Source organism: Notechis scutatus, chromosome 2 (assembly GCF_049901735.1).
Source record: "Notechis scutatus isolate UNSWTSFEM ecotype Mainland chromosome 2, rNotScu1.2, whole genome shotgun sequence".
Taxonomy (NCBI): Eukaryota; Metazoa; Chordata; class Lepidosauria; order Squamata; family Elapidae; genus Notechis; species Notechis scutatus.
In genome coordinates, this window is record NC_142010.1 from 4,818,617 (window position 1) to 4,843,183 (window position 24,567).

A 24,567-nucleotide genomic window follows, 5' to 3' on the forward strand; every position below is an offset into this window, starting at 1 on the left:
AAAATGCTTACTTGTAATTTCGCTGATCGTGGAGATGCCATGCAAAAGCTGGAATAGTCAATAATAATGGTTGCTATCTTATCAAAATCAAGTCCCCAACTAAGCTAAATCCTGAAGCTGACCTGTGGTGGCATCAGTGGACAGGGGGCTGGAGCGTTTGCGCCCAAAGACTCCATAGAGGTTGAACTTGTATCTGCGGGAAGGAACCAGGCTGGTCACTGTGACTTCACGGGAGTCTCCCTCCACAGGCAACGTTTGGGATTGGCCATCTGCATCCTTATATAGGATCAGGAAGGAGTCATAGGTCCCAGTGGGAACGGTCCAATGGAGGCGGACAGAATTGCTTGTGACATCAAGGACTGTGAAGTCTCCTAGGCTTGGTTGGACAGGAATTGCCTCCTTTGAGTCTATAATGTGTGGAGAAGAGAGAGAGAGAGAGAGAGAGAGAGAGAGAGAGAAAGAGAGAAGAAAGAAAGAAAGAAAGAAAGAAAGAAAGAAAGAAAGAAAGAAAGAAAGAAAGAAAGAAAGAAAGAAAGAAAGAAAGAAAGAAAGAAAGGCGGGAGGGAGGGAGGGAGGAAGGACAGAAGAAAGACAGAAGGAAAGAAGTAAAGAAAAAAGAAAGAGAAAGAAAGAAAGAAAGAAAGAAAGAAAGAAAGAAAGAAAGAAAGAAAGAAAGAAAGAAAGAAAGAAAGAAAGAAAGAAAGAAAGAAAGAAAGAAAGAAAGGAGGCACAGAGGGAGGGAGGGAGGAAGGAAGGAAGAAAGGATGGATCAGTTACAAATGCACTGATTTTGCAGATACAAATAGCAAATATGCTATTTGTTAAGAAAATTAGGAATGATCCTAATGTCAGCGTTCCAGCAACCCTCCATTCCGATCAGTTACAATATCTTAAAACCTTCCAGGCAGAATGTCTTCTGAAGCTGACCTGTGGTGGCATCAGTGGACAGGGAGCTGGAGCGTTTGCGCCCAGAAATTCCATAGAGATTGAACTTGTATCTCTGCGAAGGAGCCAGGTTGGTCACCGTGACTTCATTGAAGCCTCCCTCCACAGGCATTGTTTGGGGTTGGCCACCTGCGTCATTATATTGGATCAGGAAGGAGTCAAATCTCCCAGTGGTGACAGTCCAATGGAGTCGAACAGAATCGCTTGTGATGTCAAGGGCTGAGAACTCTCCCAGGCTGGGTTGGACAGGATTTGTCTCCTCTGAATGTGTAAGGCGGGCTAAAACAGGGAAATGAATGAAAAAGCTTAGTTAGAATTTCCCTGATCTTCGAGATGCCACCCAAAAGCTGGAACAACCAATAAAAAAATTTCTTGTTAAGGAAATCAAGAACATTAACATGGAGGAATAATATCTGAAGGGCCTCCAGCCATGCTAAATACTGAAACTGACCTGTGGTGGCATCGGTGGACAAGGGGCTGGAGCGTTTGCGCCCAGAGACTCCATAGAGGTTGAACTTGTATCTACGAGAAGGAACCAGATTGGTCACCATGACTTCACGGGAGCCTCCCTCCACAGGTAACGCTTGAGGTTGGCCATCTGCATCCTTGTACTGGATCAGGAAGGAGTCAAATCTCCCAGTGGGGACAGTCCAATGGAGTCGGACAGAATCAGTTGTGACATCAAGGATGGAAAACTCCCCTAGGCTGGGTTGCACAGGAATTGGCTCCTCTGTATCTGTAATGTGGGCTAAAACAGAAAAAATAAATAAAAGACTTAATTACATTTTCCTGATCTTGGAATGCCATCTAGGACAGGGGTCCCCAACCACCAGGCCCCGGACCGGTATTGGTCCGTGGAACATTTTCTACCGGGCTGCCGGTTTGCTGGGTGCCGCCATCTTGTTTCGATGAGAAAGTGCTTCCGGGTGAGCTTTTCCGGTTGGAAAGCAGCATTTGGGTCCTGAAGGAATCCTCGCGCCTTAGTTTCATCGAAGGGGGGGGGGGGCGGCTTCGAACGAAACTAAGGCGTGAGGATTCTTTCAGCACCCAAGGCAAGGCGAGCCGAGCGACTCCCGAGTCCCGAAGCCGTCCCGAAGCCCATCGACAAAGGTACAAAGGAGGAGTTGAAGGTGGCGGGGAGAAGCGGGGGATGGATGGCTGGCCGGTCGCTCAGCTCGCCTTGTCTTGTCATGCGTGCTGATGCCGGTACCGGGCCGCGGATCTTTTTGTTATGCCGGTACCAGGCTGTGGCACAAAAAAGATTGGGGGCCACTAATCTAGGAGATGGAATAATCAGTAAAAATTGTTGCTCTTTAAGGAAATCTAGACAAAGAATAGAAAATAATAGTATCTGAACTTCCCTGTGGAAGGACTTCCTGCATAGTTTAAAAGCACCTGTATGTCTTCCTTCCACTCCCCTCTCAGCCTGCCTCCACTGTCATAGCAACTGAGCGGCCAATCAAAGAACAATTTTCAGCGAAATAGCAGTTTAGGGAAGGAGGGGAGAAGGAAGGGAAACAAGATGGTTGCCGGGGAGCTCTGCTGCCTCAGGCCTCATGATAAGAGGCTGAATAAGCGAAGCCAAAGCCCAAAATAAATATTAAAGAGGCAATCCGAAAGATAGATTACTCTGATGAGGACCGACAGGAGGCAAAAAAAAATGAGTAAATGGGGAGAAAGAGGCATTTATTTCCTTTCCTCAGAACTGGAGTGAGGGAAAAGTTCTTCAAGCCATTTCCCTCAGATGCAGTAAATTTTCAAAAGAGGAAAAGCATCCACAAGCCCTGCCAGGAACTGACAGGCAAAAAAGACAAAGTAAAAGCCAAGTTTTGGACTGAATAAGAATAGAAAACAAATAAAAAAGATTAAAAAAAACAAATCAAACTCTGCAAAAAGTCGGATAACTTTGAGTGCCAACAGAGTCGTACAAGTAGTCCTTACTTAACCTCCACTTGTTCAGCAACCTTTTGAAGTTAACATAATGCTGAATGAGGGGACTCATGATGGGTCCTCATAGTTGCGCTATCACATTGTCCCCATGTCATGGGATCACAATTTGAGTACACAGCAATCAGCTCACAATTATGACATTGCAGCATCCTATAGACATGCGATCACTATTTGTGATATTTACTGCTGGCTTCAGACAAGCAACGTCAAAGGGGAAAGCAGCAAGTTGGTCTTCAATGGCAATTGGTGACATGGGACATAGTGACTATGTAGGATTCACCTAACAGCTGCAACTGGGATTGTTACTAGTGTCATAAGTCGGTATGGTCACTGACATTATGCCTTACTACCACATTATTTAACGATCGAAAAGTAGGTTCCAAATACCTGTATAGTGACTAAAACAACAAATTTATCAAAGGGAGAAATAAACATATTGGAGATACAGAAGAGAAAAATATGAAAATAATAATGAAATCGGAGTTTAAAGAAAATAAAAAGCTTATAGAAAACAGATAAACTAGAAAATAACTTCTTAAAATGCTATTATTAATTTCTGAATGACTGAAAAGAATGTATGGTTTACATTTTTTTTGTAATTAATTTGTAATTAAATCAATCTCTCTTCCCCCCCCCCCCAAAGATACTGAAGGGAGATGCAAAAAAAATTCACAATCACTGGTACAAGTTTCTGGTGCTTTGTGGTTATGAAAACTGATCAGTCTGATTATTGGTAGTTCATACATACAAAAAAAGGAATCCTCAACAAGACTTCAGCCACGCTGACTTATCAAGCTGACCTGTGGTGGCATCAATGGAGAGAGGGTTGGAGCGTTTGTGCCCAGAGACTCCATAGAGGTTGAACTTGTATCTGTGGGAAGGAGCCAGGTTGGCTACTGTGACTTGATTGGAGCCTCCATCTATGGGCAATGCTTGGGGTTGGCCATCCGCATTGTTGTACTGGATCAGGAAGGAGTCAAAACTCCCGGTGGGGATGGTCCAATAGAGTCGGACGGAATTACTTGTGACATCAAAAACTGAGAGCTCCCCCAGGCTGGGTTGGATAGGAACTGGTTCCTTTGAATCTGCCAAGGGAACTAAAATGAGGAAAAGAAAGAAAAGGCTCAGTTATAATGTCCCTGGTCCTAGAGATGCAACCCAAGAGCTGGAACGATTAGTAAAAAGGATAACATTTGGGACAACCATGACCTGGATGACTGAGAAGCTCCATAGACAATCAGTAAAAAGGTAACTTATTAAGGAAATCAAGAATATTAAATTTGGAAGAATAATATCTGAAAAGTGCTCAGCCATGCTGAATCCTCAAGCTGACCTGTGATGGCATTTGTGGAGAGGGGGCTGGAGCGTTTGCGCCCAAAGACTCCATACAGGTTGAACTTGTATCTACGAGAAGGAGCTAGGTTGGTCACAGTAACTTCACGGGAGCTTTCCTCAACTGGCAAAGCTTGAGGTTGGCCATCTGCATCCTTGTACTGGATCAGGAAAGAGTCAAAGTTCCCAGTGGAGACAGTCCAAAAGAGTCGGACAGTATCACTTGTGACATCCAGGACTGAAAACTCCCCCAGGCTGGGTTGAATAGGAATTGGCTCTGTCTCTGTCTCTGTAAAGGGGACTAAAACAGAAAGAAAAGGCTTAGTTATAATTTCACTGTGTTGTTGTGGTCTGCCGGCAATCTATGGAGATGACAGCAGACTTGGACAGTGGGGAGGAACATGGGCCAGTCTGGGAGTCTTGGTAGGGACTCAGACAAGGGTTCTGTGTCCGATACAGAGATGGGGCCAGGTCCATCTGGGAGTTATGTGCTGACTCTGGAGCCTCCAGAATCTAACAGCAGCGAGATAGAAGAATAGGGGGAGCCTGTTCCCAGTGTGCGCATGCGCAGAGCTGCCAGAAGGCAAGAACAGTTAAGACAAAAGGGGCGACTTGTGAGTAAGGCTTGGAGGTGATTGGCCCTCCCATAAGACATAAAGGAGGAGCAAAGGAATATGAGTCTTTGCAGGAAGCAACTTTGTTCATACTGGTCAGTTTGAAACCTGAAGCTATGTGTTGAATTTGTGCTCCGTTTGGCCTTGTACAATTAATTAGCAATTTAGTCGGCAGCATTTCAAGATAAAGGTGCGTGCTTATCAGACTTATCCTGAAGGACTTTGGCAGATTTACGAACTGTTTGAGACTCATTACGGGCTGTGGATGACTATAATTCACAGCCATTGAAATAAAACAAAAGCTTTTTCAGACTGACGTGTGTTTGTTAATGTCTCAGGAAGTCTTGGTCAGAACAGGTGTTGGAGATGCAACCCAAAAACTGAAATGGTTAAGAAAGGTTACCTGTTAAAGAAATCAAGAATACTACTATGAAAGAATACTGTCTGAAAAGTGCAAAGCCATGCTAAAACCTGAAGCTGACCTCCGTGGCAAGAGGCCTATAACGTTTTTTCCCAGAGAAAATGAAAGAGAAGGGATAGTTAGAATTGTATTGATGTTGCAAATGTAATACAGCAGTTGGGGGAAAAAATCCACAAATATGCTATATGTCAGTGGTGGCTAACCTTTTTGGGCTCCTGTGCCAAAAATTGTGTGCGCGCTTGTGCATGCACGCTTGTGTGCCAGCACCCAGAAGGGAATGCACACGCCCCCATGCCCCTGTGCATGCGTGCACAATTCCCCCTCGCCACCCCCTTACCTGCACTGCGCCTCACAGCTGATTTTCGGCCATTTTGAGGCCTTTTTCGGCCTCCCAGAGACTTGAAAAAAGCCTCTGCAGGCTTTGCAGGACAAATAATAGGCCTGTTTTGTCACTTTCGGTATTACAAGAAGTTACAAAATGGGCCTATTATTCACCCTGCAAAGCCTGCAGAGGCTTTTTTCAAGCCTCTGGGAAGCCGAAAAAGGCCTCAAACCAGCCGAAAAATCAGCTGTGAGGTGCATGCATGCACAATGGGGTAAGTTTGCCTGTGGCTCGTGTGCCAGCACAAATGGCTCTGTGTACCACCTGTGGCACACGTGCCATAGGTTCGCCATCACGGCTATATGTGAAGGAAATCAATGATACTAACACAATTTTAAAATGTCGTAGGCAGAGAATTTCCTGAAACTGACCTGTTGCAGCAAAAGTAGAGATAGGGCTGGAGCGTTTGCGCCCTGAGACTCCATAGAGATTGAATTTGTATCTGCGTGAAGGAACCAGGTTGGTCACCGTGACTTCACGGGAGTCTCCCTCCACAGGCAATGCTTGGGGCTGGCCATCTGCATCCTTGTACTGGATCAGGAAGGAATCAAAGCTCCCTGTAGAAACAGTCCAATGGAGTCGGACAGAATCGCTTGTGGCATCAAGCACTGACAGTTCTCCCAGGCTGGATTGGAAAGAACCTGGCTTCTCGGGCTCTGTGATTTGAGCTTAAAGAGGAATACGGAAGAAAAGCTTGATTAGAATGTCTGACTGTTGGAGATACAACCCAGGAGTTGAAACATTCAATAACCATGCTACTTAATAAAGAAACTAGGAATGTTAATACAAAGTTACAAAAGCTGAAAAATCTCAGCACAACGACTCCTGAAGGTGGCTTGTTGGTGGCATAAGTAGAGGCAAGGGTGGAGGTGGAGAGTTTTTGTCCAGAGACTCCATAGAGGTTGAACCTCTAACTGTGGGAAGAAGCCAGGTTAGTTACAATGACTTCCTTGGAAATTTCCTCCACAGGCAGTTAGATAGATAGATAGAATTCTTTATTGGCCGTGTGATTGGACACACAAGGAATTTGTCTTGGTGCATATGCTCTCAGTGTACATAAAAGAAAAGATACATTTGTCAGGAGTCAAGGAGGGCTTGGAGTTGGCCATTTGCATCTTTGTACTGAACCACAAAGGAGTCAAAGCTCCCAGTGTGGATGGTCCAATAGAGATGGACCAAATCACTTGTGGCATCAAGGACCGAGAAGTCCCCTGGCTGGATTGGATAGGAACTGCAATCTCAATATTTGGAATTGGGGCTAAAAGAGAGAAATGGAAGGAAAAAGTTACAATAATCTTTGTGGTATTAAATATTAACTAAGTATTGTGTTTGGAAAATATTTCTGTATAATTTGATGCTGATCTCTTATTGTTAATTTTGAGATAATATCAAGAGGTTGCTAATATGACACTTGACTTCTTTATGTTCAGAATGACCCTATTGTACTTGGCTTCATCCCCAATCTTGGACTCTATCAAGACTTTAAAAAAATGGGAATTATTCAGACCTATGAACTGGCTACCATCCTGCCAAGAGGATCCTCTCTTGATCTACTGCAAAAAAATACCTGGTGTATATTGCTCCTCAAGAGTTGCATTAGTTTGGTGTCCACCAGATGGATAAAGAGCAGTTGAAAATGGGAAGGAATATTCCAAAGGGGCCAGGCAATACAACTAAAATCCAGCACAATGTTAACAAAAGATCCAATTTGCAAGAGCTAGTATGAAACAAGACATTGAAGTGTTAGGCAACTATTGCAGCAATAACACTGTTTGATAAGGAAACCAATCATGCTGAACTGAAGGTGCAATCTCTGAAAATCTCACAATCCTTGAAGCTGACCTGTGGTGGCATCAGTGGAGAGGGGGCTGGAGCGTTTGCGCCCGGAGACTCCATAGAGGTTGAACTTGTATCTACGAGAAGGAACCAAGTTGGTCACTGTGACTTCATTGGAGCCTCCTTCCACAGGCAATGCTTGGGGTTGACCATCTGCATCCTTGTACTGGATGAGGAAGGAGTCAAAGCTCCCAGTGGGGACGGTCCAATAAAGACGGATAGTATCGCTTGTGACATCCAGGACTGAGAACTCCCCCAGGCTGGGCTTAATCACTATGGTCTCATCTGGTTTCTCTTTTTTTGGTTCCTGAACTGCAGCTGTAGGGGACAGAGAATAAAAAGAGTTGTTGTCAGCACCATTCCTCACTAGGTTTGCTTTCCCTTGCAACTTGCAGTAAGCCTTTCCCCAAAAAAATACTGGAAATAAACCTGTACACTTTCTATGCATATTCTTTGCATGTTCATAATAGTTCAATTAATAAGTTCACTTTCACTTATTTATCTTTTGTACAAAGTGAATATGTGCTGCAAGATGACAAGAAAACATTAGGAAATACTTTCCTGTTTAGATAGATAGATAGATAGATAGATAGATAGATAGATAGATAGATAGATAGATAGATAGATAGATAGATAGATAGATATAGAGATAGAGATAGATAGATACCGTGTTTCTCCAACAATACGGCCTCCACCAATAGGAAGACCCAGCATGTTTTCTAGACATAAAATCAAATTAAGCCCAAATTTAGGCCTAGTTTAAAACATGCAAAATGGGGGGAAGGGTGGGGGACTTGCCATTTGAAGTGCCATTGAAGCTGCCACCGCCTTTTGGAGTGCCGTTGGAGCTGCCGCCGCCGTTTGGAGTGCCACCGCCACGTTTGGAGCTGCCGCTTCCGTGTTTGGAGCTGCTGCCATGTTTGGAGTGGCGGCGGTGCTCCAAATAGCGGCAGTGCTCCAAGCGCGAGCGGCAGCTCCAAACGTGGCGGCGGCACTCAAGCGGCGGCAGCGGCTCCAAACACGGAAGCCACTTTTGGAGCTGCCGCTTCTGTGTTTGGAGCTGCTGCTGCCGTTTGGAGCTGTCGCCGCCGTTTGGAGTGCCGCCGCCACGTTTGGAGCTGCCACTTCCGCGTTTGGAGCATTGCCGCTGTTTGGAGCACCACCACCATTTGGAGCGCCGCCGCCACTCCAAACACGGCGGCAGCTCCAAACATGGAAGCGGCAGCTCCAAACGTGGCGGCGGCACTCCAAATACCGGCGGCAGCTCCAAACAGCGGCGGCAGCTCCAACGGCACTTCAAACGGTGGCGGCAGCTCCAACGGCACTCCAAACAGCGGCGGCAGCTCCAACGGCACTCCAAATGGTGGAGGCGGCGGCAGCTCCAACGGCACTCCAAACGGCGGCGGCAGCTCCAACGGCACTCCAAATGGTGGCAGAATGGGCAGAAGGGAAAGCAACAGTGGCAAGTGCCAAAGGTCTTGGGTCTTCAGCAAAGGTGTTTGGTGGGAGTAGGGAGCTCTCTGCGCTTCGCCATGATCACCCGTTAGGAGCGGCTGGTGGCGAGGCTGCCCGCAGGGCGCTCTAGATGAGGATGAAAGGGGGGGAAATTAAATCACCCCCGAAAAGACGGCCTAGCCGTTTTGGGGGGGCTCAAAAAGAAATAAGGCCCGGCCTTATTATGTGAGAAACACGGTAGATAGATATAGATAGATAGATAGATAGATAGATAGATAGATAGATAGATAGATAGATAGAACTAAATAGATGATAGAGAGATATAGATATAGATGTGTAAGTCTTGTCGTGTTCGGGTCTTTTCCCGTATTACATGGGAAAAGACCCGAACACGCCAAGAACTGCATACCTGTACCCGTGAAAATCTATGAAAACAAATAGATATAGATATAGATATAGATATAGATATAGATATAGATATAGATATAGATATAGATATAGATATAGATATAGATATAGATATAGATATAGATATAGATATAGATTAAAAGAGAAAGAAGATGAGCTTTTTATGACTGAAGGAAAGATAGCTGGCAGGCTCATGGTATTGCTGACCTGTCACAGCATCTGTAAAGAGAGGTCCAAGGCGCTGTGTTCCCAAAATGCCATAGAGATTGAATCTGTATCTTTGGGAGGGAACCAAATTGGGAATAATGATTTCGCGGGAATCTCCATCCATACGCAAGGCTTGATCGTAGCCTTCTGAGTCTCGATACTGGAGCAAAAAGGAATCAAATCTGCCTGAAGGGACTTTCCATGTAAGATGGGCAGAGCTGCTGGTCACCTCTGATACAGCCAGATCCCTGAGGACAGTTTTGTGGACGGACACATCCTCCTGTGGTCCTGTGGGGGAAAAAAGATAGTCGCGCTCTTTGAGATCTCTAGCTCCTATCCATCTTTCAAGACACCGGTTATGTTTCTAAGTCTGCAGTCCTAGGTTTAGCTGTGTGTGGATTTGTACGATAAATTGTACAAATTTATAATAATAAAGCAATATATTGGTGAGCTATTTCTTTAATAGATTTTATTTGGCTGTATTCCCAAGCATAGGGCTCAAAATGTGTTAAGAGGTGGTATTCAGCAGGTTCTGACCAGTTCTGGAGAACCGGTAGTGGAAATTTTGAGTAGTTCGGAGAACCGGCAAATCCCACCTCCAACTGGAGATTTTACAGTATCCTTCTCTTGCCACGCCCACAAGCCACGCCCACAGAACCAGTAGTAAAAAAATTTGAATCCCACCATTAGTTAAGGGCCTTGTTTCCTGATTTTATTATTAACTAGCCAAGTATCTCAGCTGCTGTGTATATTTCTTTTGGATGTTTTTATATCATTTTATATTTTTGGAATTCTTAAACTGCCCAGAATCATTGACTGAGATATATGGTTATAGAAATTGAATAAATCAATATAAAAACATAAATATTTAACATAAATAAATATTTAACAAGTCATAAAAATCTGTGTTCATTTGCAATGGCAAATTGCAAATAAAATAAATAACTTTTCCACATCCCTCTGTGCAAAGAATGTCATGGGAAAGCATATTTTAATGCACACATCATAGTGCTGACTTTTAGAATGGGTATTTCCCCAGTCTGTCTTTTTCCTCCACATAAACATCCATTTGTGCATCCATCTCTTGGGAAACACATTTCTTTTTCACAACGTTTCCCTTTCGTCATTCGCCACCAACTCGATCTGTAGGGTTGGCTCTTTAAATTTTGGTCAAGATGCAAATATACACTTACTATGCTATAACGATGCTATAGAGTACTGCACACCAGAACAACCAGACACAAGAACAGTTTTTCCCAAACGCCATCACTCTGCTTAACAAATAATTCCCTCAACACTATCAAACTATTTACTAAGTCTGCATTACTATTACTATTCATTCCTATCCTTCCTTTCACCCATCTCCTCCCACTAATGACTGTATGTCTATAACCTTGCTGCTTGTATCCTAATGATTTTTATTGACTGTTTCCTAGTATGATTTGATTGTTTATTGTACTCTATGACTATTATTAAATGTTGTACCTTATGATTCTTGACTCTTGACAAATGTATCTTTTCTTTTATGTACACCGAGAGCATTTGCACCAAGACAAATTCCTTGTGTGTCCAATCACACTTGGCCAATAAAGAATTCTATCCTATCCTATCCTATCCTATCCTATCCTATCCTATCCTATCCTATTCTACTGCTCGAGTTAAAAAGAGGGCTATGAAAATATTTACAGACCCCTCACATCCCAGACATAAACTGTTTCAACTCCTACCCTCAAAACGACGCTATAGAGCACTGCACACAGAACAACTAGACACAAGAACAGTTTTTCCCCCGAACACCATCACTATGATAAACAAATAATTCCCTCAACACTGTCAAACTATTTACAAAGTCTGCACTACTATTACTATTAATCTTCTCATCACTCCTTTTCACCCATCCCCTCCCACTTGTGACTGTATGACTGTAACTTTGTTGCTTGTATCCTTAAGATTTTTATGGACTGTTTCCTAGTATGATTTGATTGCTTGTTGTACCCTATGACTATCATTCAGTATTGTACCTTGATTCTTGACTCTTGACGAATGTGTCTTTTCTTTTATGTATACTGAGAGTATTTGCACCAAGACAAATTCCTTGTGTGTCCAATCACACTTGGCCAATAAAAGAATTCTAACTCTACTTCTACTTCTACTTCTACTTCTACTCTACTCTACTCTACTCTACTCTACTCTACTCTACTCTACTCTACTCTACTCTACTCTATTCTATTCTATTCTATTCTATTCTATTCTATTCTACTATGGAGACTGGTTCTGAGAGAAGCTGAACTCAAGCATTATCCTTGGAAGAAAGCAAGTGGGTAGGGAAGGAAAGTCACATGACTTGCAGGGAAATTATACGGCTCCCTTAACCATTCCACTGACCTGTGACGAAAGTTATAGAGGCAGGACCCAGACGTTCCTGGTTGGAGATGCCATAGAGATCTATTGTGTATCTGTGGGAAGGAGCCAGGTTGGGGATAGTGATTTCATGGGAATCTCCCTCAGTGAGCAGCTCTTGGAGTTTGCCCTCGTCATCCTTATATTGGATCAAAAAGGAATCAAAGTCCCCAGAGGAGACCGTCCAGGACAAGTGGGCAGAATTGCTGGTGACAGTGGCAGAAATGTCTTTAAACGTGGCAGGAATTTTTCCTGTGCTGCTGGAGTCTATGACAAAAAAACAAAAGACAGGGGAAAAAATTAAATGTGTGCTACCTGATTCTTATCATAATAATAATAGATGCAAACTCCCAGAATGCTTAGAGAGGGAGGAGATATAAATGTTGCAAATCAATATAAGAAATAAATAAGTGAGCAATGCTGAAGGAAAGACAATGCCTTAAGATCAGAACAAGGCTTAGAAAGTCAGATTAGATTAGATTAAAAGAGTTGGAAGGGACCTTGTAGGTCATCTAGTCCAACCCCCCACCCAAGCAGGAGACCTTACATCATGTCTGACAAATGGCAGTCCAATCTCTTCTTGAAAGTCTCAAGTGATGACGCTCCCACAACTTCCGAAGGCAAAGCTGTTTCATTGGTTGATTGTTCTCACTGTCAGAAAATTTCTCCTTATTTCCAAGTTGAATCTCAGAAATAAGGAGAAATTTTCTGACAGTGAGAACAATCAACCAATGTACTTGGAAAGCTCATGCAAAAATGGAGAATTGCCAGCTATGCTGTGGAGACCATTGGGCAGGAAAAAAAATCATCATACAGTTTAAATACACTTTGCAAATATATTATTATAATATACAAATATACAGCATCATCATGAAATACGATGCACATTGTGTGGGGGAGGAATGTCAGTGAAATAATCTACGAAGTAATTATGTTAGTCACCCAAAAAATGGTATAACCATAATTGTAGCAGTAGCAGTAATAAATCTATTTCATTGGACTTGCTCAAAAACGGCACTGCTTCAGCATTATCAAAAAGAGGGGTTTTTAGATGAACAAATATTGTGCCTTAATGATGTCTATCATGTTTTGAAGCATGATAGCTGTCTGTCTTGTATGAAGGTGTTGTGTTTGGGCTATTTCAGCAATGTTATCCACAAATCTGAATCCTGCAAATAGAGCAACTAGAATAGAATAACAGAGTCAAACACCCTGCTTAGGAAACCCTACGTGGTTATCCTATCTCTTCTTAAAAACTTCCAGCGTTGGAGCATTTACAACTTCTGGAGGCCAGTTGTTCCAATGATTTTTTTTTTTCTAATTGTCAGGAAATTTCTCCTTAGTTCTAAGTTGCTTCTCTCTGATCATTTTCTTTGGAGGCCCATTTCAGTTACAACCACTTCAGTGTTTTTCAATCTTGGCCACTTTAAGATCAGTGAACTTCAACTCCCAAAATTGGTTGCAAAGCTATGTTTTTTTTTTTAAAAAAAACTATCATTATTTTGCACAGTTGCTAAATGAGGCAGTCGGTAAACAAGGACTACCTGTATTTGAAATGAGGCAGTCAGTAAACAAGGATTACCTGTAATTGAAGTCCCCCCCATCTTAAAGTTGTTAAGGTTGAGAGATACTTAAAAACACGGAGGGTTTTTAAAGAAAAGACTGGACAGCCATCTATCTGAAATGATAGCGTCTCCTGTTTGAGCAGGGAGATGATAGAAGACCTCCAAGGTTCCTTACAGTTCTATTCTGATTGATTGATTGATTGACACCGCACTACTTGATTTGGCCTTGTGTCAGAATCATTAGCAATGACACAGAATGCATCAGGACGCAGATGAAACTCAATGGTCACTGGGTCAGACAATGTCCTTCATCACGTCAGAAAGATACATTCTACCAACTTCTTCGCTAGAAAAAGGAAATCTGGAAGAGAACAAAAATCAAGATGCCAGTTAGAATTTGACGAATTCAAGGAATATAGTGAGGGTACCTATAATTATTTTGGTCGAGAAGGGAGCGCTGTAGCTTCCACCAGGTCTCTCTCCATGTATCTCTACTTCATACTCTGTACCAAGCTGCAAACCCATTAAGTCGACACTTCTCTCTGTCCCTGGAATGCTGATTTTTTGGGGAGGTGCCCCAGATTTGGGGTCCCTATAGTAGACGTAAAACTTGTGGAAGAAACCGGGCGGGGCTGACCATGTCACACGGAGCTGGTTTGGAGAGATTTCAGTCACTTGCAGGTTCTTCAGTGGAGCTTCAGGTGTTGAGGTGGGTGGGGCGATGGTTTGGATCTTGTCATTTGTTGGTGAACTTGGAGCTGAAGGAAAAGAGATTTGAGGTGAGGGAACCAGAATTTTTTGTTTAGTTTTTAAGTTTCATCAATTTCCTCCCTTAGATAGTCTGGCTAGCATATTTCTCTACTTTGCGGATTTTACAGGGATTACACGGGAGTCAGAACTTAAAACTTAATCTAAGTATTCACCTTAGAACTTTATTATGTTCTGTTCTATTCTATTCTATTCTATTCATTTTCTATTCTATTCTAATCATTTTCTATTCTATATTTTTGTAATTTTAAATGTGAGGAATTGATGCAAATATCATATCTAGACAACATACTTAACTTGACTAGTCAGGTGACTTGAGTTTTGCCTCATTTTATGACTCTTTTTTTTACCACAGTTATTAATGCAGAGTGCCATCACTTGAAACCTTCAAGAAGAGACTGGACTCCCATCTGTTAGACATAGGGTCTCCTGCTTGGGCAGTGGGTTGGACTAGATGACCTACAAGGTCCCTTCCAACTCTGATTATCTGTTATCTCTTAAATGAATCATCTCAGTTCTCAAGTTAGTAACATGGTTGTTGAGTGAATCAATTCCCACTGACTTTGCTTGTCAGGAGGTTGCAAAAGGTGGTCACATGACCCCCGGGACACTGCAACCGTCATAAATACACGCCAGTTGCCAAGCAACCAAATTTTGATCACATGACCATGGGAGGCTGCAATGTTACGTATGAAAAATGGCCATAAGTCACTTTTTTCAGTGCTATTGTAACTTCCAAACAGTCACGAAAGGAATGGTTGTAAGTCAAAAACTACCTGTATCTCTCTCTCACTCTCTCTCTCTCTCTGTATATATATGTGTGTCTTTTGATTGCAGTTTGAATCTTTGAGCCTTTGAAATGTGACAGTTTATTACACAGGAATCAGTCATGGGAAATCTCTAGAACTCTAACCCAGAGTCACTCTGTGAGTGAGATGTTTGGTTTCTCTAAATTTGATAAATAATGCTTCTAAACTTATATTAAATGAAAGAAAGAAAAATCACAAAAATGTTGATTTCTGTATTTCCGAAGCTCAATTGTTAATTACCGAAAAGCTTCAAATGTTCTCTCTCAAAATAAACTTAATTTCATAATTGAGTGTTTTCTGCAGTTAATGTTGTAGAATTACACATGACTACATGTGTATAATTTTGAGCAGAGAGTGGTTCTGTTTCAAGTCTTCCATAGAAATAGTCATGCTAAGGAACTAAGCTGTATAAAACATCTTATGCCAAAATATCGAGTCATTATGACAGTAAAAAAAGATGCCAAAATCAATAATTATGCATTCTCTAAAATATTTGTATTCAGCAGAACCAATTATAGGGAATATGTGGACAGTGAAATTAATTTAAAAAGAGAAAAAAAAATTAAATTAACCCATGAATTATTTTGAAGGTAGAAACTGAATCTGTTATTTAGCTTTCGTGTTTTTATCCTTCCTTTTTGGCTTCTCTTAAGGAGCATTGATTTTGGTGCCAATTTTTTTTTCTGAGCTGGAAACTTTATCTAAGGATAAAGAACTTCAATTCAGAGCAAGGGCAGTGCTTCCTGAATCTCATAACGCCCAATTCTAAATACACAGACTTGTTGGCAACTAGACAAGCCCATTTCCTCCACTATAGTAGCTAGCTATTTTCCAAGGGTGGGAGTATCTACATAGATCATCTCGTTCTCTCATTTCCAACCCACCTTTTACATAAGTATACTTTGTTTACCTTAAATTTGAACAAGCGAAATTTGTTCAGAAATGGTGTAGGATATCCTGTTTAGCCGGGGGAAGGGGGGTTGGACTAGATGACCTGCAGGGTCCCTTCCAACTCTCTATTCTATTCTATTCTATTCTATTCTATTCTATTCTATTCTATTCTATCCCATCCCATCCCATCCCATCCCATTCCATTCCATTCTCATTCTATTCATTATAATTTTAAGCATGAGGAATTGATGCAAATATCACATCTAGGCAGCATGCTTCACTTGGCTTTAAAATCCACAATTGCTGCATTCACATAACATGCTTTGTCCAAGCCAATGCCAGTAGTCCTTGACTTACAACCATTCATTTGGTGACCGTTTGAAGTTTACAACAGCACTGAAAAGAGTGACTTATATCTATTTTTCACACAATCACTGCAGCATCCCCATGGCCACATTCGAATGCTTGGAACTGGCATGTATTTATGATGATTATAGTGTCCCCCGGGTCATGTGATCCAGGGGTGGGATGCAAATATTTTTACTACTGGTTCTGTGGGCATGGATAGGTGGGCGTGGCTAGGTGGGAGTGGCCATGTGACAGGATGGGCATGGTTTCTTTTTTATTTTGCAGCACCCCCCATGCTCTGTTTTTTTGGCTCCTGGCCTCAAGGAAGCCTCCTGGGAGCCCATTTTTTATTCCCAGGAGGCTTCCCTGAGGCCCAGGAAGCAAAAATGGAGTGCTGGGGGGAGGACGGCATGCAGTTCCCCCTCCTGCATCCCTTTTTGCCTCCTGGGCCTCAGGGAAACCTCCTGGGAGAAGCAGTAAGACAGCGAGGGCGATCCCGGCACAGCTGATCATTGGAACAGCTGATCATCAGGAGACAAAAGAAAAAAAGAAAGAAATACCGGTTTGGCTGAACCAGTAGATGTTTTTTTACTACTGGTTCGGCCGAACGATAACGTTTTTTTTACTACCGGTTCGCGCGAACCAGACCGAACCGGTAGAATAGCACCGCTGATTTGATCCCCTTTTGTGACCTTCTGACAAGCAAAGTCAATGGAGGAGTCAGATTCACTGAGCAACTGTGTCACTAACTTAACAACTGCAGTGATTCACTTAACAATTTTGGCAAGAAAGGTCGTAAAATGGGGCAGAACTCACTTAACAACTGTCCTGCTTAGCAACAGAAATTTTGGGCTCAACTGTGGTCATAAATCGAGGACTACATGTACAGTTAGTGCTTGACTTATGACCAGTCACCAAGTGACTGTTTGAAGATCCAGTGGACCTACCTTGGAGGTACTTAAAACCTGGATTCAAATTTCCGACAGTCACCCCCTCAGTCACATGACAGAGCCTTGGTTGCCTGGCAACCGGGCCTCATGTATGGCTGTTTGCAGCATCCCACAGTCACAAGGCCCTATTTTACGCCAGTTTTGCCCAAACCTGGCATTTTACAAAACTGCACCCAATGCTCACTTAACGATGACCGCACCAATGGTAGTAAAATAGAGTTTTTCATGTGACTGACCCACTTTACGACCATTACAAATTACAACCGTGATAAGCAAGCTTTATTACGGTAGTAACTCGGAGACTATCTCTTGTCCATTTTATGGCTCACTGTCTGTGATGGTTCGCTCAACCAGCTACATCAAGGGCTGGTTTTCACATAGTGGGAGGTAGAAGCTGCCGGACAATATTGTTTGGAATCAGGACTAAGGTTCAGTTCAACAAAGAGAAATGCTAGCCAGACATTTATCAGAACTGATCTTCCTGCTACTGCCAGAAGAACAAGCAAAGGTCTTTAGAATAGTTTCCTTTCATTTTGGAAAATAAAACCTAGAAATCTCAGCTAAACGGCAAGACAGACACTTGGAAGTTGTGGTTTGGAGGTGTGAAGGTGGCGGCAACAGCAGCAGAGCAACGACATAAACTGGCTTGACACTGAAAGCCAACATTGCTGGAACGGAAGCTGAAAAGAAAGTTTTCAGCCACATAAATGCAACATCAAGGCAAGAGCCGGAAGCCTGGAAGATTAAAGTGATTAAACACAAAAAGACTTCACTTGTACAACTATCAGCACCTGACTGTGGCTGAAAAGAAAGCAAGTGGCTTGTTAAAATTCAAATAACACATAAGACAGGACAACATCAGCACCAGGACAATGCTCTACACAAAGATAATTTTCAGCGTGACTTCAACATCCACAGGTGAATGTTTTGATGGTCTGATTTTGATCTCTTCAGTTTTTGACAAACCCTGGTTTTCACTTGTATCTATTTGAGCCAACATATTGAGAAATGTTTTACTAAATTGTGTAAAACTTTTTCAGTAAATATTGAATGTAACACTCTTATATATGTACATTTATATATTGGGTATTTTTATGGAGAGATGGGCTGTAGTGCAGTGATATTGGACAAATTATTCTTTCTCAGGATTGCTGTAAGGATAAAAACGGGAACTTCTTCAGAAGAAAGTCGGGTTTTAAATTATTAAGAAAATCCAGTATATTTCAGTCACTTCTCTATGTTCTCTAAGCTCCTTACACATGTTATCGTCCCACAGTTGTAATAAAATCCTTCCTTGTGTGATTGGATTTAGTGGAAAAACATCCCTTAGTTTGCAAGTAAACATCAGAGAAACTCGGGACAACATAGAAAATTTGGGTGGGAAGCACTTTGGCTGTAAGAAGTGGCCTGTAGCTAAAATAAAACAGATCAAACAAACTTTGGAGCACCAGGTAAAGGTGCATTTTGGCACGGAGAATAAATTAGCTGGTGGAGGTTGCAACGTCTGCGTGAAAGCAATACGGCGAAGAAGGGCTTTTTTTTAAGGGAGGAAAATAGCCAGCAGCCTACCGTCCAAGCAACTTGAGGGAGGACGTGAAAGCAACATGTGATTAAATATCTGGCCATGTGTGGGTGCTGCAGAAGCTTGACTTTGCAACAACACAAACAAGACATGTGATGTGACTATTATAGGCAAAAAGGAGAGAGAAAACTGCCGTGGTGGAGGACTGCTCTACCAACCCTGGTACCTGTGGCAGTTATAAAGGAGTATGACTTAGAGGAATGTCCTTTCATGACGCCATGAATTTCCATCAAGTAGGTTGTTCCAGGTGACAATCCGGTGATGGTCGCTGTGGAAGCATCCCCAGGGACCACTAACTCCTTTCTTTCTCCAGTCACCGTGTTTCGGTAGCGGATGACCACATGGTCAGAGATGCCCCTCACGCTGTCCAAAGACACCTCAATGTGGTCTGGGGAGCTGGTCACCACCTTTGGCTTGGCATGGTCTGGACGAAGGTATCCATCTGAGTAGACACTCTCTGCTTCGGTTATTGGGAATTCCTTTTTCAGAGTTAAGTTGCTGGTTTCTTGGACAAGACGTTCTTCCACCCTCTCTTGAAATTCAATGGGCTTCATCCGTTTGAGGTAGAGGTAGATGTCCCTGGCCACGCTCTGGATTGTCTGGTTGCCTCGGAGAGGGAAATTGGTGGCCCGGAGGTAGCTCTCGAGCCGCTCAAGGAGGGTCCCGTTGTACAGGGACAGTTTGGATGAGATATTCTGGGTCATTCTCCTCAGGAAGTGCTCCTTGGTCAGTAAGGTGGTGTTGGTGGGGCGGCGACCCGGATGTGGTTTAGTGCCTGGTTTCTTCTCTTCAGGCTGAGAAGAGGAAGTGTCTGGCTTTTTATGGGAAGTGGGCGGAGGTGTGAAGTAATGGCGACTTGGTTGAATTGGAGCTGGCGCTGGTGGGATCAAAAATGCAGGAGGTTATGGCAAAGTACTCAGTGGGAATAAGTCGTGGAGGTGAGAGGTATGGCTATTGGCTAGAAATACAGGTAGTCCCCGACTTACCACAGTTCGCTTAGTGACAATCTGTAATCTACAATGACACTGAAAAAAAAGAACCTAGGACCATTTTTCACACTTATGACCTTTGCAGCATCCCCATAGTCAAAATGCAGATGCTTGGCAACTGGCTCATATTTATGACGGTTGCAGGGTCCAGGGGTCATGTGATCATTTTTGGGTGACCTTCCAACAAGCAAAATCAATGGGGATGCCAGGTTCACTTAACAACTGGGGTTACTAACTTAACGACGGCCGTGATTCACTTAACAATGGTGACAAAAAATGCTGTAAAAATGGGGCAAAATTCCACTTTGACAACTGTTCTCATTTAGCAATAAGAAACTTTGGGCTCAACTGTGGTTGTAAGTCAAGGTCTACCTATATGGAGCTATTTAACCTAGCTTTTTAATTTTCCCACCACTGTACAATGCATTCAGAAAGTATTCAGGCCCTCTTCGCTTTTGTCAATTTTGTTTTGCTCCAGTTGTCGAAATTCATTTTTTTCTCATTCTCTACACTCAGTACCCCATCATGACAAAGTGAAAATTTAGAATAAGTCTGTCAATTTATTAAAAAAAAACAACTGAAATATCCCATTGGCATAAGTATTCAGACCCTTTGCAACAACACGTGAAATTTAGCTCAGGTGCCTCCCCATTTCTCTTCATCTTTGCTAATATGTTTCTATTCTTCTTGAATGGAGTTGACCTGTGGTAAATTAAATTGGCTAGACATGATTTGGAAAGGCATTTCAGTTTTTTTCCTTTTAATAAATTTACAGACATTTCTCAAATTCTGTTTTCACTTTGCCATGATGGGGTTACTGAATGTAGATCCATGAGAAATAAATGAATTTCAACAACTGTTGCAGCAGTGGTGGGATTCAAATTTTTTTTAACTACCGGTTCTGTGGGGGTGGCTTGGTGGGCATGGCAGGGGAAGGATACTGTAAAATCTCCAGTCAGAGGTGGTATTTGCCGGTTCTCCGAACTACTCAAAATTTCTGCTACCGGTTCTCCAGAACTGGTCAGAACCTGCTAAATACCACCTCTGAGTTGCGGCATAACAAAAGTGACAAAAGCGAAGCGCCTCTGAATACTTTCTGAAAAATGCACTGTAAACTGGTTTAGATTGGAGCGGGCATATTCCACTACAAAGTTAGACTTGGTGACTTATCCATGCTGTGTCGATCCTGAATTTCCCCAAAGCTGCAATAAAACAGATGGAGTTAGTGTCAGTCTTTTTATATATTGCTTACAGGAAACTCCTGTGGTCTCTTTTTCAGAGACCTGTGGAATAGATAGAGGAGGTTCAAATGAAAAAAAATCATTGCAATCATAAATGCTGAAGGAAGGGGGCGGGGGAATGAAGACTTCAGATGTCCTTGGTAGAAAAAAGACAGTGTAATTGTGGCAAAAGGCTTCCATAGTGGAAGAATGCAGAAACATCTTTCACCAATCCTTTCACATTTATTTCTAGTCATTCATTTCATCACGCGCTGCAAATAAAGCTGAAATGTGCCATTATTGACAAAACACTGGAAGAATGTATTTCTGAGGATGGTGCTAATTTGCTCACATAACTATAAAACATAAACATCTTTGTGGGAAGCTGTGAAACCGAAGGCTAATGATTCCAGGTTAGCCTGGAGAATCAGGGATCAAGGATGCTATTACAGAAAAATTTGGGACAGAAAGATTTTACTCTGCAGAACAAAAATTCTTAAAATTCTGCCCCAAATCAATATCGCTTAAAATAGTGTTTTTCAACATTGGCAACTTTAAGATGTGTGGACTTCAACTCCCCCAATTCTCTAGCCAGTATGGCTGAGTGAGGAATTCTAGTTGAAGTCCACACATTTGGGCATCTATGATATTACATAATCTTGGGCCTTCCCCTGCCATTTTAGCCATACTATTGATTGTTTCTCATCACATGTTTATCAGATGGGAAGAACTCTACACATTTGGCTACCATTTGGGGTAGTATCTCTGAGATGCTGGTCACTGCACACAAATTTCCAGTGAGCTCAACATGCATGATTCAGTATGCTGTGCCTTTTTTCCTTTTTTAAAAAAATCCTTTTGACATAAAAGTGCTTTTTCAAAAAAAATAAAAATACAATCTTTGGTTGTATAAACAGCATAGAATCAAAATCATGTGAAGTATTAGTGCCACTGTATAAAAGCCTTGGTAAGGACACTCCAGTTTTAGCCGCCACATTATCAAAAAGAAGTTGAGACTTTGGAAACAATGCAGAGAAGAACAACTAAGGTGATTAAAGGCCTGGAGACAAAAAACATATGAAGAAAGGTTGCAGGATTTAACAGAGAACAGATAATCAGAGTTGGAAGGGACCTTGTAGGTCATCTAGTCCAACCCCCCACCCAAGCAGGAGACCCTACACCATTTCTGACAGATGGCAGTCCAATCTCTTCTTGAAAGTCTCAAGTGATGGCGCTCCCACAACTTCCGAGGGCAACTTCTGTTCCATTGGTTGATTGTTCTCACTGTCAGAAAGTTGGGTTTGGCTAGTCAAGAGAAAAAAAGAACTGGGAGGAGGGGACATGATAGCAGCATTCCAATATTTGAGGGGCTGCCACAAAGAAGAAGGGGTCAACTTCAGCGGTGGTATGCTACCGGTTCAGACCGGTTCAACTGAACCGGTAGTTTTAAAAAAAAGCCTCCAATCAGCTAAGAAGAGAAAAGAAGAGAAAAGCGCAACTCGCTCCTAGCTTTTCGTTTCTTCATCCTCTCACCTGATTGGTACGTTAGGGGCGCGCATGCGCACGATCGATCACCCACCAAACCGGTAGTGGCACAGGTAGGATCACACTACTGGTCAACTTATTTTCCAAAGCACCAGAAGGCAAGACATGGAAACTAACGGATGGAAACTAATGAAGGAAAGAAGCAACCTGGAATGAAGGAGAAATGTCTTTAACAGGAAGGACAATTAACCAGTGGAGCAGCTTTGCCTTCAGAAGTTGTGGGTGCTCCATCCCTGGAGGTTTTTAAGAAGAGACTGGACAGCCCCCTGTCTGAAACGGTATAGGGTCTCCTGCTTGAGCAGGGGGGCTGGACTAGATGACCTCCAAGTTCCCTTTCTGATTAAATGAAAACATTGTACTGTGATTCCAGGTGTTGCAAGGATGATCAGAAACAACCAACCCTCAGTGACTGCTCACTGTGAAAGAATATTAATCCTTCCTTTCCCCACCGGTCAGTTAGAACTGAAGAAGTTTCTTGGATAAGAAGCAAAATGTTTTCAAAAGAAAAGAAGAAAAAAACCCCCCAAGAAAGTCCAGATGTCTTTTTGGAAAAAAGCACCTTTGGGACAACCATGACCTGGAGGATTGAGAATCTCCACAGACATTTCCAGAGAAAAGGAAGTTCTAGACCGACACCGTCAAGACTCTAGTGATCTACCTGTGGTGCTGACCACAATGCTGGTGGCTCGGCTGTTCTCGCCACTCTGACGGGCAACCAAGGTGATGCGGTATCGCGTTTTGCTCTGCAGGTCTTCCAGCGTGACACGCTCAGGGGCTGCAGGCAACTCTATTCGTTTCATGGCTGGAGCGGGTCGAGTGGGAACCAGAGGGACATAGCTCAGGATGTAGCCATCAGGGCGAGAGGTAGGTGGTTCCCACTGCAAGGTCAGGGAGTTTCCCGACGCTTGCGATGACTGCAGGCCGGTGGGAGGAGCCACTCCTGGGGAAAAGGAAGAGATGTATGAAACACAAAACATTGCAAATGGGAGTGGGTGGGAATAAGGGTGGGGAACAACCGGAGGTGGAAAGAGATGGGCTCGAAGCTTAACGAAAGGAGTAAACAAGAGTAGGGGTACCAGATCTGGCCTGTAATATCCAGGTGACATCAAAATGGCAGCAAAGAGCTAGAAAACAAATCGTATAATCCTTTGCTGCCATCTAGTGGTCATTAAGACTCTTGTCCCAAATATGTTTTTTTTCCCAAAAGGCAACTGTTTTTTTCCCCTTTTTCCTTGAAGACGTTTCGCTTCTCCTCCAAGAAGCTTCTTTCGTTCTGAACGAATGGTGAAGAGTGGAAGGATTTATATTCCTTGCAGTCATTTGATCGTTAGCACTCTCTCTGAGAGTCGTTGAGGCCACTTGGAGGTTTATCTCAGGGTCACCTGAACAGTGCAAATAGGTGTGGAACCTTCTTGGAATTGCTGAAAGGACTGCATTGTAAATCCTTCCATTCTCCACCATTCAGTCAGAACTCAAGAAGCTTCCTGGATAAGAAGTGAAACGTCTTCAAGGAAAAACAAAGAAAGTAGAGTAGAGTTTTGGAAAAAAAAACACCTTTGGAACAAACATGACTTGGATGACGGAGACTCTCCATAAACATTGACTCTTACATTCCAGACCAGCTATTCCTAAACAAGAAATAACAGGAGCTGCAGCTATTTAATGCAAGTAAGGATCAAATGCAGAGGAAGTAGCATCACAACCTGGGAGATATAAACCATTATTATTCAATAATGGCCTGCTTTATCTCCTCGTAAACTAGCATAATTAAATCCATTTTAATGCTTTTTTCCCCCTCTTATTAATTTCATAGATGATTAGAACAGGTCCACGCAGGATCTTAATGAGGATGCTCACTCTTTCTTTCTTTTTATTTATTTATAATGATATTTGGAGAATGAAACAGAAAAAAAAAGAAGAAATAGAAAGAAAGAGGAGGAAAAAAAGAAC

The 24,567-nt window shown here is 42.6% G+C and overlaps 1 protein-coding gene across 9 annotated transcripts in view; it reads right to left on the bottom strand.

The window, feature by feature from the left end:
* Positions 1-24,567, bottom strand: part of TNXB (tenascin XB) — a 138,155-nt gene that overhangs the window by 72,306 nt on the left and 41,282 nt on the right. For 7 of the 9 annotated variants that reach the window (XM_087952866.1, XM_087952865.1, XM_087952862.1 and 4 more), the window contains exons 6-17: positions 23,276-23,557; positions 19,030-19,740; positions 13,944-14,273; positions 11,936-12,217; positions 9,551-9,838; positions 7,487-7,798; positions 6,016-6,312; positions 4,229-4,528; positions 3,696-3,992; positions 1,397-1,693; positions 928-1,224; positions 123-407 (exon numbers count right to left, since the gene is read on the bottom strand). In XM_087952866.1, coding sequence (XP_087808992.1) covers positions 123-407; positions 928-1,224; positions 1,397-1,693; positions 3,696-3,992; positions 4,229-4,528; positions 6,016-6,312; positions 7,487-7,798; positions 9,551-9,838; positions 11,936-12,217; positions 13,944-14,273; positions 19,030-19,740; positions 23,276-23,557 — 3,978 coding nt within the window. The remainder of the gene's footprint in view (positions 1-122; positions 408-927; positions 1,225-1,396; positions 1,694-3,695; positions 3,993-4,228; positions 4,529-6,015; positions 6,313-7,486; positions 7,799-9,550; positions 9,839-11,935; positions 12,218-13,943; positions 14,274-19,029; positions 19,741-23,275; positions 23,558-24,567) is intronic. The other 2 variants (XM_087952863.1, XM_087952867.1) reach the window with 2 other exon arrangements.